At 35.1% G+C, this 12,500-nt stretch overlaps 2 protein-coding genes and 1 long non-coding RNA gene across 3 annotated transcripts in view; 2 read left to right on the forward strand and 1 right to left on the reverse strand.

Annotated features, from left to right (window-relative positions):
- Window positions 1-1,333, forward strand: part of LOC798107 (uncharacterized) — a 5,666-nt gene extending 4,333 nt beyond the window's left edge. The window contains exons 5-7 of the mRNA XM_073933662.1: window positions 1-170; window positions 286-374; window positions 914-1,333. The exon at window positions 1-170 is cut by the window's left edge and continues 7 nt beyond it. Coding sequence (XP_073789763.1) covers window positions 1-170; window positions 286-374; window positions 914-934 — 280 coding nt within the window. The 3' untranslated portion in view covers window positions 935-1,333. The remainder of the gene's footprint in view (window positions 171-285; window positions 375-913) is intronic.
- LOC108180238 (uncharacterized) overlaps window positions 1-12,500 on the reverse strand; it is a 33,473-nt gene that overhangs the window by 19,820 nt on the left and 1,153 nt on the right. Inside the window, exons 2-5 of the long non-coding RNA XR_012396049.1 lie at window positions 11,303-11,422; window positions 8,888-9,053; window positions 8,289-8,655; window positions 2,672-2,748 (exon numbers count right to left, since the gene is read on the reverse strand). This is a non-coding gene — a long non-coding RNA (uncharacterized lncRNA). The remainder of the gene's footprint in view (window positions 1-2,671; window positions 2,749-8,288; window positions 8,656-8,887; window positions 9,054-11,302; window positions 11,423-12,500) is intronic.
- Window positions 12,360-12,500, forward strand: part of LOC108180340 (uncharacterized) — a 5,352-nt gene continuing 5,211 nt past the window's right edge. Inside the window, exon 1 of the mRNA XM_073933663.1 lies at window positions 12,360-12,500. This exon is cut by the window's right edge and continues 249 nt beyond it. The gene's annotated coding sequence lies outside the window, so the exon portion shown is untranslated.

A 12,500-nucleotide genomic window follows, 5' to 3' on the forward strand; every position in this document is an offset into this window, starting at 1 on the left:
ACTTTTCGCCCCTCCCGAGTTTTTAAACACTGGCAGATACCATGGGGAGCCAGCGACAGTGTGGTCACTCGGGATTCTTCAGTTTTTGCTATTGTTTAAAAAATATCCAGTAGTAGTTGACCTCTTCAAGTTGCATAACAGAGACATAGAGTTTGCCAGAGGGTCAAAAGGTGAGATCTTCTCTTCAGTTACAGATGGTTGTGTATAACAATTTGAATGTCAATGAAAAAAGCATGTTTAAACTTCAAGCCAATATTTACATGTACTGTATTTCTTTCTTTTCAGAATGCAGGGATTTCATCTGCGCTTGCCTGCAGTTGAACATCAACATTCGAAGTAAACTGCATGCTCTCCGTGCCCATGCCTGGTTTAAGGTGATTAATACATTTTGAAGATTTTGACAATAGTCAAATGAATCTGTCATGAGCTGAGTTTCCATCCTGATGTGAAGCACAATGTGAAGTTCACTAAATATATATTTATATATTTTGTAATTTTAAATAAGAATTATGACCAAATAATTTCCATCAAGTTGGTCGAGCAGCTGAACTGTAGTATTGGTAACCTCGTAACCAACAGTAAACAAGGGGAGTATAATTGAGAAATGTTCGCTACATCAAAGTTCATTTGACAAATGCATTTCCATCATGAACCCTTTTTCACACAAATCCAAAATGACCTCAAGTGAGCATAAAACATTTTGTGAATTAAGGGATTCTCATTTAATTTTGTTTCTCATGTGATTCTTAAAAAGGTGCATCCACACAGGCTGATGGAAACCCAGTTAGTGTCAGACGACAATCCTGTGTTCTTAAACTTCTTTTTTTTAATTGACATTTATTGCTTTTCTTTTAATGATATGTTGTTTGTTTAATGCATTAAAGCTGTAACCTGATCACTGTTTTTGTTTCAGGAGGAGAACAAGGAAGAATGAGTAGAAATACCCTAATTTAATGGGTAGATCTAGTCATTCCAGCCACACCATGGTCCTATAGCTGAAAAAAATTTTGTGTAAAAAAAAAAAATGAATAAATAAAAAAGCACTTAACAGTTTAGACTTTCATATATTGCTAAATATATATATATACACATATATTTGTATATGTGTTTAAAAAAATGCTAAAAAAAAAACAAAACAAAAAAAAAATAAATATATATATATATCTCAGTCGTTCCCAGTCCAGGTCCATATATTTTGGGTGTCTCTCTCTAAGAAATGTAATTTGAGCCAGAGGAGAGAGACTCCTGACCAAAGACTACTGGGATCAACTGATATATATACAGGGTTTCCAATGAACATTATCACTCACCAGCCAATTTGAAAAAAAACTGGAAAAACAATTAATAAAATAAAACAATAAAAAAGTTTAAAATAGAAAAATAAAAAACATCATTAATAAATAAAACAATAAAAAAAGTAAAAAAATATGTATAAATAAATAAAAAAACATCATTAATAAATAAAACTATAAAAAGTAAAAAATAATAAACAAACATTTTAATTCACAGTTTCTTCTCCTCAGTGTGATTATAGGGCACGCGTTCACAAGCACTGTGCAGTGACATATACCCCACGGATGCCTGTGCGACTTCCTCTCTGACTTCCTCTCTTAAAAACTTCACAGGCACATCCAAGGTTATATGTCAGAGGCGCAACACGTGAACGCGTGCCCTATACTGACACTGAGGGAAGAAACTGTTGAATAAAGTTATTTTTGTTTTATGTGTCGTTCCCAGTCCAGGTCCATATACTTTGAGTGTCTCTCTCTAAGAAATGTAATTTGAGCCAGAGGAGAGAGACTCCTGATAAAATATAAAACATCATTAATAAATAAAACAATAAAAAAGTAAATAAATTATAATAATAATATAAAAACATCATTAATAAATAAAACTATAAAAAATGCCTATATTGAAATATAAATCTGGCCATGTTATTGACTAATCAGAAATTCTTCTAAAAACAAGCAAAAAATATTAATAAATAAAATATTGAAAAAAAGTAAGTTTTGTTATTTATTACTCATCCTCGTGTTCACTATTTAAAATATTTTTATTTTTATGTTAGAGCTCCCTCATCCAGACTCAAAGTCCACAAAAACAGTAAAAAAACATCCTCAAAACAGATCATACGCCTTCACATAAAACAAACATTTTTATTCACAGTTTCTTCTCCTCCGTGTGATTATAGGGCACGCGTTCACAAGCACTGTGCAGTGACATATACCCCACGGATGCCTGTGCGACTTCCTCTCTGACTTCCTCTCTTAAAAACTTCACAGGCACATCCAAGGTTATATGTCAGAGGCGCAACACGTGAACGCGCGCCCTATACTGACACTGAGGGAAGAAACTGTTGAATAAAGTTATTTTTGTTTTATGTGCACATAAAAGTATCCTCATAGTCAGGAATCTTGCTGTCTATGAGAGATTAAGGAGCTCTCAGATTTAACAAAAATAACTTCATTATTTTCATTCAGATATCTTCATTTGTGTTCTGAAGATAAATAAAGTTGCTACCTTTAGTATTTGCTTTAATATTGTCCTCATATACAACCTTCTCTAGTCTAATGTTTTGCTAATGTGGTATATGATTTATGGTTGGAGGACATCATTTATTGACTAGTGATTTAGTGTGTAGTTGTAGTTCATGGTGAGTGATAATCCAAACCCTGTATATATAGGTGGCGAAGTCCGTTCCTCCACGTGGTGCCACTGGAAACTGCCCATCTTGAAGGTGGAGCTGAGCTGAACACGGACAAAAACTGACATTAGTCTGGGGCGACAAGCCTCACAACTGATGACAATCATGAATTTTGTACTAAAGTTTCAAATAAAGTCATATTTGTCAAAAATAAGTGCTTGTTCTATTTTTTAAATGTGGATTACTGCTGATTACTGTGTGTTTCAAATGAGATCATTCAGGAACAAGAAATGACATCGTTTGTAGATTTAACACAGATTAGCTGGATTTAACGTTATTGAGCTGAATGTGTTTGATGTACAAGCATACATGTGATGGAGTTTTTTGATTCTGAGAACTGAGCCACCGTGCCACCCAGTTAACTTAATACTTTTTACAAAGTTAAGTGGATTGAACATAAAACAATACAATTTTTCTAGACAAAACTCCCAATCAAAGATAACTCCTACATTTTTTACTTGAGATTTAACATATGGTGTAAGACTTCTGAAGCCCCCAATATAAGACATTCTTGTTTCTGAGGGGCCGAAGAGAATAACCTCAGTTATCTGTGGGAAGCGGTTGCATTTCTGAGCCTGTATTAGCTGCAATAGCAAGCATTGTGTGCAAAACTGTCAAACAAACAAACAAGCAGGAGTATTCTGACCATTTTATGGTTGCAGTTTGAGAAGTTGTGTGCTGTTTTTATTCTTTTTAATGTCTTTATAAGCTCTTCATTGTCTTTTAAATCTCTTCATTTGAACCCCTTATCAGATTAGTTTAGTGTTATTGCCTCTTCAGAACTGCACTGTAAAAATAAACGTCATTTTACAGATAATTGTCTGTATTTTTTTACAGAATTTTCCAGTTTTTTCATTATACAGGGAAATACCTGTTGTTTTACACATCTGTTCTGTAATAAAAAATTCTAACATTAAATTTTCAGTTATTGCTTGTAATTTGGTATTACGTTATTTTTTTAAAGGAAAGATTTGTATGTATTTTTAGAGAGTAACTCATATTTCTACGTTAAAATTTAGATTATTCCTGTAAAAATAGGAAAATAAAAATTCAGTCAAATAATTAGAGAAGGGGGAGACTGCAGACTTGGATCCAGACAGATCTACGGCCCAGGCAGTTTTAAACCCCTGTTGTTCCTGATGCGTCCAGTAGAGAGAGTACAGTACAGTATAAGCCTCCAGAGCTTTATCACACCCAACCATTGGTGTAATATAACAGCAATGTGTTAGTTTGACTAAAATTTTAGCAAACTATGTGCAGGCAGGCTAGCTACATGTTCTACATCAACAAAAAAAGTAAAAGAACATTAACCTACATAAGAAAGTGTGTTATGTAGGCTAATTTTCATTGACTTTTTTGTCTCAGCAAGGGAGTAATTATTATATATTTAATAACTAATTTAAAGATATATATTTTCTCATAGATTAGACAATACACTTGCGTGGTCTGGGTAGTCAGCCAAATCTACACTACATTATTCCTCCATATTTGACTTTCTTAAATATTGAAATAAATCTAAACAGATATGAAAATTGAATTTTATTTAAAATTTTAAAATTGCATTGCATTCAATTACATTTGATATAATGCAATCCTGTTCTAGTTTAAACAATTAAACGATCATATATCTATAAATGCATAGAGAAACTCAAAATTATAAATGGTCTACTTATTTGTGTTCATTTAGCTATACAGTACATTTTATATATTGGCAATGAAGTTTGCACTGTACATGCATTCATAATGTTTATCACTTATTGTTTCATAATATTTATTGTAACAATTTGTTACAAAGAAAATAATTATATATGCTAAATATGGGAAAGTCAGGGTCACAATTTGTAGCTGCAAATAACAAAACATTTAAAATATTATGACTTTTGTTATACCTCAAGTTATAATTCTTAAATCATAAATCAAATAAAAAAACTATTTTGATATGTTTCGCATACGTCCAGGTAATATGTAAAATGGCATGAATTTTTTTTTCTTTTATTTTTCCATTCCTTACTGTTTCTGAGAATTTTTAGATATTTGGACTAGAAACAAGTCTGAGACTCTTAAGTAAGAAAATAATTTTTGCAGAGTATTTATACATACCTTTTTTTTTTTGATGCAAGGATTCAGCTTCATTTAAAGAAAACTGGCAATCTCTAGTGATATTGTTGTCAATAAATCAATGTAAAAAAATCTAATGTTGTCTGGGTTTTTGTTTGTCAGGTAGCTAAATGGTCCTTTGAATTTTAGAAAGTAGTAAATTGTTTGTCTAAATGTTCAGCAGCTGTCTGGTAGTCAATACCACTGCATTCTTATCAAAGCACATCATTACTCCATATTACACTGTATTGTTTGGTTATAATTTTGTTATTTTCAAAATGCAACTTTATATATAAACAATAGAACAAAATGCATCTCTCTATATGAATATGTATAACTAGGCTACAATTAACCATTACACTTTCCAACTATTTGTGTATTTAATTTTTCTTATTAAATGAATCTAAATTAATTTGCAAGTGGGCTTTTGCATATTTGAAATTGTTTGGTGAGTTTATAACTCACTTTCTTATACATTAACTTAGCTCTTATATTTAGTTTTTAAAAAAATTTTATTAAAAAAAATATATACATATATATATATTTCTTTGTCGTTCCCAGTCTAGGTCCATATATTATCAGGAGAAAGACTCCTGATAATATACATAATATACATGGCCAAAGAACTAAATTGTTATCCCTGCACCACTCTGTGAAGAGCTTTACCTCCTCACTGTAGTTCCTCTCATCATTATCCTGGATGAGACCCACTATTGTGGTGTCATCAGCATATTTAATAATGTGATTAGTGCTAAGTTTTGCACAACAATCATGGGTCATCAGAGTGTATAGCAGTGGACTCAAGACGCACCCCTGAGAGGAGCCTGTATTGAGCAGAGTGGTAGATGACGAAATACCCTCCGCTCGCACAAACTGTAGCCTATTTGTCAGAAAGTCAAGAATCCAGTTCCGAAGAGGTGTATTAAGACCTAGAGATACTAATTTATTGACCAGGTGCTGAGGAATAATAGTATTAAAAGCAGAGCTAAAACTAACAAACAGCACCTGTACCGATGTGTTTCTACCCTCCAAGTGTTCAAGACTCAGATGCAGTGCAGTGGATATAGCATCATCAGTTGACCTGTTTGGCCGACAGGCTAACTGAAATGGGTCAAGTGAAGTAGGCAGGATGGAGGTGATATGACTTTTTACCAGTTTCTCAAAGCATTTCATTATCAGTGAAGTTAAAGCTATCGGCCGATAGTCATTTAAAGAAGTGACTGAAGGTCTTTTTGGCACTGGAATGATAGCAGATGTTTTGTAGCATGATGGCACAACAGCTTGATGCAGAAAGATATTAATTATGTCCGTCAGTACAGGCGCAAGTTGTTCTGCACACCCCTTGAGTACTCTGCCTGGTATTTTGTCAGGCCCAGCCGCCTTACCAGCGTTTACTTTCTTTAGGGTCTTGCGGACATTAGTGATATCAAAGCTTAGCACCTGCTCGTCGTGCTGCAATGTGGCCTTCACTGCTGGTGTAAAACAGCATCAAACCTTACAAAGTAGTTGTTAAGATCATTAAGTAAGTTAAAGTTGTTTTCACAGGACAATGAGATGCTTGTATAGTCTGTGACAGACTGAATACCCTGCCATAAACTTCTAGGGCTCTATTTTGACGATCCATGCGCAGAGCGCAAAACGCAGGGCGCAAACGCTTTCAGGGCGTGTCAGAATGCATTTTTGCTAATTTAAGGACGGGAATATCCGCTTTGCGCCATGGCGCATGGTCTAAAAGGGTTGAGTTTATTTTCTTAATGAGTTATAGGTGTGTTTTGAGAATAAACCAATTAAAGCCTCATCTCCCATTCCCTTTAAGAGCCAGCTGCGTCACGCCATAAGCGCATTTTGACGTAAAGTAAGTTCACTTTCGCTTTTGCTCTCGTGGATAGGGAAACCTTTACGCACAGACATCAATTAGCCTATAAATAATTAATTTTGTTTGTTACGCGCAAAGATTTGTTTCAAAACTATTTCTAAATTCAGTTCTAATTTCCAGCAAACGAATAAATGAACAATAATAACAAAGTGTGCTCAAAATACTGAGTTACTTCCAAATACACCTGCCATGCCCCATATTGTCTAAAATTTGACAGGTGGACAAATCTAAGCTTGTTTTTTAATAAAACAAATATAAATATGGATATAATAAATAATACTGCTAATAATAATAATATTATACAAAAGCAAAATGAATGAACTGAAAAAGCCTCGCGAGAGAAAGAAAGTAAGGCAGTGGTTTTTAAATCTTCATGTAGGCTAGAAATTAATATGTTTCGTAATATTTTAGTCATTTTTATTTATATCCTGTAAATATCCTTATTATATATATATATATATATATATATATATATATATATATATATATATATATATATATATATATATATCCTTAAGATATTATATATTTTTCATATGTAAAGATATTTGCGTATTGCTCTGCATCTTGTTTGTAGTGTGTAAGCCAGGCGCACTTTGCGCCAGACAACAGAGCGACTTTGTTCTGGTCTAAAGATCAGACTATTTACAGTTTCTCAAAATAGCAACGCGCCAAAACACGCCTGCTTTTTTAGACCAGAACGCCTATGGGCGCACATTTGAGCGCAAATGCATTTGCTATTTAAACAGCGTGGCGCAACACCTCAAAATGACCCTTGCGCCGAGCTAAAAGTAGCAAAAGAGTATTGCGCCGCGCCTTTCGCCACATTGCCCCGGTTGTATGATAGGGCCCCTATAGTGTCTTTGTGGTCCTGGAAGTATTCTTTAATCTTATTTCCATGGGCTCATTTTGCCACTCTGATTGCCCTTTTCAGATTGGCCCGAGCAGACCTAAGGACAGCTGCATCCCCACACTTGAAAGCAGAGTTTCTTGTTTTTAGCAAAGTCCGCACCTCTGCAGTCATCCAGTGTTTCTCATTCGCTCTGACTTTAATGTTCTTAGTGACACAGCCATCCTCCATACACTTAAAAATATAACTGGATACAGCATCAGCATATTCATTCATATCTGTGCCTTGGCCATTTGTGGAGGCCTCTCTGAACACAGTCCAGTCTGTGCGATCAAAGCAGTCCTGTAATTCAGACATAGCTCCCTCTGGCCAAATTCTCACTTGTTTTATAGAGGGCTTGGTACTTGGTACTTGGTGTCTTTAGTATAATGTAATTACCCGAGAAGTCGCAATCCAATAGAACTAGTAACTATAAGCTACTATAGTAACTATATAGTTTATATTAACTATAAACGACTATTTTTTTCCTCTTCAGTAGGTTATTGATAAAATACAGTAAGTCTTAAGGTTTAATACAAATTAATTGATTTTTGAAAATCACCAGGCAACCCCCCTTCATTGTCCCGCGACCCCTCGGGGGGTCCCGACCCCCACTTTGAGAACCTCTCCTCTAAAGGATTGTTATGCTGCATTATTTAGGGCAACTGGAGCCAGGAACACTTCCTAAAAGACATTATAATTTGAACGGCATCTGCACTTACTGTATGTTAGTCTTTTTTTTGTTATTAATCCCAAGGTTTCTAAAATCCTGAGCCAGGCCGTATCCTAAGCAGCTGCTGTGGTGGTCATGGAGGAGTGGAGAGCATGAGACTGATTCCTGTAAGACTCCAGTGACAGACGAGTCCTCGCATTGATCCTGAAGGTACACCAGCTGGTGACCACTCCCACCTGCAGCTTCTCCACGATGGACGTCTAGCGTTCTCCAGCCTCAGGCGCCTAAACTGCAGCTCTGCACAAGACGTTTGGTCATAGGAGAAATGGTCGTGCCCAAGGTCACCTCCTCCACCTGCTCCTTAAATGGTCACCTGCTGCACTTGGCTCTCCATCAGTCGCCTCCTCCAGCAGCTCCTTCATAAAGGTAAACATCAAGACAAACATCAAGACAAGATGTTAACTATACACTCAAAAAATGTGCTTGTTTAAACTACTTGTTGCAAATTAGTTTATTACTTACTTTTTAATGTTTAATTCGCTTAAATTTGTAAAAAGAAAAAAAAAAACAATTAAGTAAACTTGAAGGAGTTGTGTGGAACCCAGTGTCTTTTACAGTGACTTTAAAAATATCCCGCATGCATCTCACCTTCACAAAAGTGTTGAGAAAATGAGCCAATCTTCTGAAGGTAGTCTTGGGCATAAGTGGAAAGTGTGCACCGAGGGGTCAATATTTCACATTTGTGTTCTTTGTTCTTAGTCTCCTTGCTGAGAAGCAGAACAGGCTAGTACTCAACGGCGAGGAGTTTCTTAACCTGCAATGACAAGATTGGGTATTTAATGTTTAAAGCAACAGAAAAGCAAAAAAGAAAAAATATGTGTATATTATTAATTATTGACAACATTCAGTCAAGCATCTCTGATGGCCGCATACCAATTACAGTTTTTCTCAGTCGCGTTGGTCCATGTCTCAGATCAGAATTGAAATTCTCGAAACTACCTGTTCAACCTCCACATCATCGTGTCACTTGTGCACATCAGAAAAGCAGCTTCTGACTCCTTTGAACAAGTCGCAAATGCTTTTGCAAAACCATGCAAATGATTATGTGCAATTCTCTGATGTTTACTACATTATCAGCTGCTTATGTCATGTTTTGTTGATCTAAATTTATTATTTTTATTAATTTATTATTTTGGTTTCTGTTGAATTAATCCACCCCCACAACATTTAATCGTTTGTTCATTGCATAAGTCTTTACATCCAAGTTGTCATATGTTGTCATAATGCATTTATCTATACATTTCCATTAGACTTTTCTTTCTAAATCTGTCTACAGCAGGGGTCACCAACATGGTGCCCGCGGGCACCAGGTAGCCCGCGAGGATCACATGTGTTGCCTGCAGGCCTGTTCTAAAAATAGCTCACCATAGCGCCACTTACCAGTAAGCTTCATCTAATATAGAAGTAATCATTTAAAAATGTAAATATTTGCAGAGATATATAAAAAATAAAGTGTTGCACATTGATACATTAAATACAGGGTATTTCCCACCCTGTTAAATCATTGCTGATAACTTTTGTGAGAATCATTAACATGATCAGTGTCTTCACATGGATGAATATCATTAATTATTACCAAAAATATAAAGTATAACTAGAAGTAAATTGAGCAAATTTGTTATTTGAGAGGTGTTTATCAAACTAGTAGCCCTCCAAATTTTCGGTACCCAAGAAGTAGCTCTCAGTTTCATAAAGGTTGGTGACCCCTGGTCTACAGTTTGTACATTTTCCCAGGTTAATCTTGACTTTTTCTGATGAAATGGCATCTGAGATTGTCCTATGTTCACATTTCTACTTTTGTTTTTGTTTTTTTGTGCTATGCGGTGCTGCATTTGTCTTTCTGTATCACAATGACATGATCTGTCAACAAATTACAGTACAAACTGCAAACAAAAATATTGCAATCGTTTACACCAGGAGACCCCTCCAGAGTACAATGTTTTATGGACAACAAGACTAAATGATCTGACTGTCTTATCCGTACACAATGACACAAGGACTTGTCTTTATGATGGCACTGACACATTCATTGACACAGAAATTTAGTTTTGAGAGATGAACTAAGGATTCAAGAGACTGGCTTATGCAGATAATCCATGGTGTTTTGCTATTTGTACGTATTGTTTTGAGAAATGAACTTCCTGTTTTGCTCATTTCAATTTTGATCTGAGAAACCTACTAAAGTGACTGAGAAAAACTGCAATATCATACAAGATGTTTAACTTTGTGGTGAAATTAGGAAATAAGAAAGGCTGATACAACACAAACAACTCTTCTACATTGAAAAAACTAAACAAAAGGATGAAACCATGAGGGCCTCTAAACATTAGCTCAGGATTAGCTCAAATATTGGCAAAACTGTGTGACTACTGTACAATTGGACAGTGACAATCTACAGATTAACTCAAAATAAAGGCAGAACCTTCTGATTATACAGCCAAAAGGGTGAACGCTCCACATTGTAAAGATGTTTTACGATTTTACACATTATTAATGTAGAAGGGTGGCACGGTGGCTCAGTGGATAGCACTATCACCTTACAGCAAGAAGGTCACTGGTTCGAGTCCCAGCTGGACGAGTTGGCATTTCTGATAGAGCTTGAGAGATACTGCAAAGAGGATTGGGCAAAAATTCCTAAAGACAGGTGTGCCAAGCTTGGGGCATTATCTTAAAAAAGACTTGAGGCTGTAATCGCTGCCGAAGGTGCATCAACAAAGTTTTGAGCAAAGGCTGTGAATACTTATGCACGTGTGATTTTTCAGGATTTAAAATTTTAAAAATAAAAATAAGCAACAATTACAAAAAAATCTTTTTCACATTGTCATTATGGGGTATTATGTTTAGAATTTTGAGGAAATAAATGAATTTAATCCATTTAAGAATGAGGCTGTAACAAAAAAAATGTAGAAAAAGTGAGACGCTAAGACTTTCCGGATGCACTGTGCATTCAATGTTTGACTTTTTTTTCTGAAAAAAAAAAAAACAGTTTTAAAAAGTACATACTATAACAACTGCTTCATCTTTGGATGCATTGTTGTGGCTCTTCTTTCAACCGACCACCCATTCCTCCTGCTTCCAACTGCTGAAGCTTTTTTCTTCAGCCTCTGCTTCACAGGCTGCTTCCTTTTACAATGTGAATTGATTTTTGACAGACAAGTAGTCAGATAGAGAGAGAGACAGAGAGAGAGAGAGAGAGAGAGAGAGAGAGAGAGAGAGAGAGAGAGAGAGAGAGAGAGAGAGTAAAGTTAACAAAATAAAGACAACAGATATTATGATTTAGAGACACATAACAGAGACAGTAACATATATGGACAAGAGTTTTGAAAATGATGGATAGATAGATAGATAGATAGATAGATAGATAGATAGATAGATAGATAGATAGATAGATAGATAGATAGATGTTGGCTATAAAAAGTGCCTTTAGGTTGGCTAAATGTGTGTGTTGTGACAGGAGACTTCTTGGAGAAAATCTGCAGGGAGAACAGAATATTACTAAGACTATTAATATTAATAAGACTGTTATTATTACATGTTAAAAGGTTTTTGCTGGTGGTAAAGGTGAATGGATGGACTTTTAAAGCAATATTAGTATGACATGGCGCCATTTTATTAATTTCAGCATTAAATTTAAGTTACCATACTTTTGTATTTGCAGAGTATATGGAGTTTGATAAGGCAGATCTAGTTATTTAAATTGATATACACTATGATATGTCATGTTCAATAAGTATACACGCGCTTATGTTACATCACAGCGGCCATATCTTACATTTGAATTAAAGTTACGAAATAAACGCAAAGACAAAGCTTGTAAATGTGTTTAAAACGACCCTGATAAAAAAAAACGAATCTCAAGTTCACCAAATGACCAGTATTGATTCGTCAAACAGGAAATATTTACGAGTCAAAGATTTCATGAAAAAATACGTTTATTTTACTCCAAAAACACCCGTGAAGGACAAAAACAACCGCTAAAACTAGTGTATTTTTCAACTCGGAGAAAATTAAAGATACACAGCGCAAAACTGATCAATCACGTATCAGTTGGCTGGGAAACGCTGGAACACATTCGAATTCTTGCGAGAGACACCTCTTACATTCCTCATTTCGCCATTACTCTTACTTGACAAGTGTTTAGTTGAGTTGTACAAAGTTTGCTTTGAATAATTTGCTTTTCTTGTATCGTCAAGTGATAGCG

The sequence above is a fragment of the Danio rerio genome, chromosome 20, assembly GCF_049306965.1.
Source record: "Danio rerio strain Tuebingen ecotype United States chromosome 20, GRCz12tu, whole genome shotgun sequence".
Classification (NCBI taxonomy): Eukaryota; Metazoa; Chordata; class Actinopteri; order Cypriniformes; family Danionidae; genus Danio; species Danio rerio.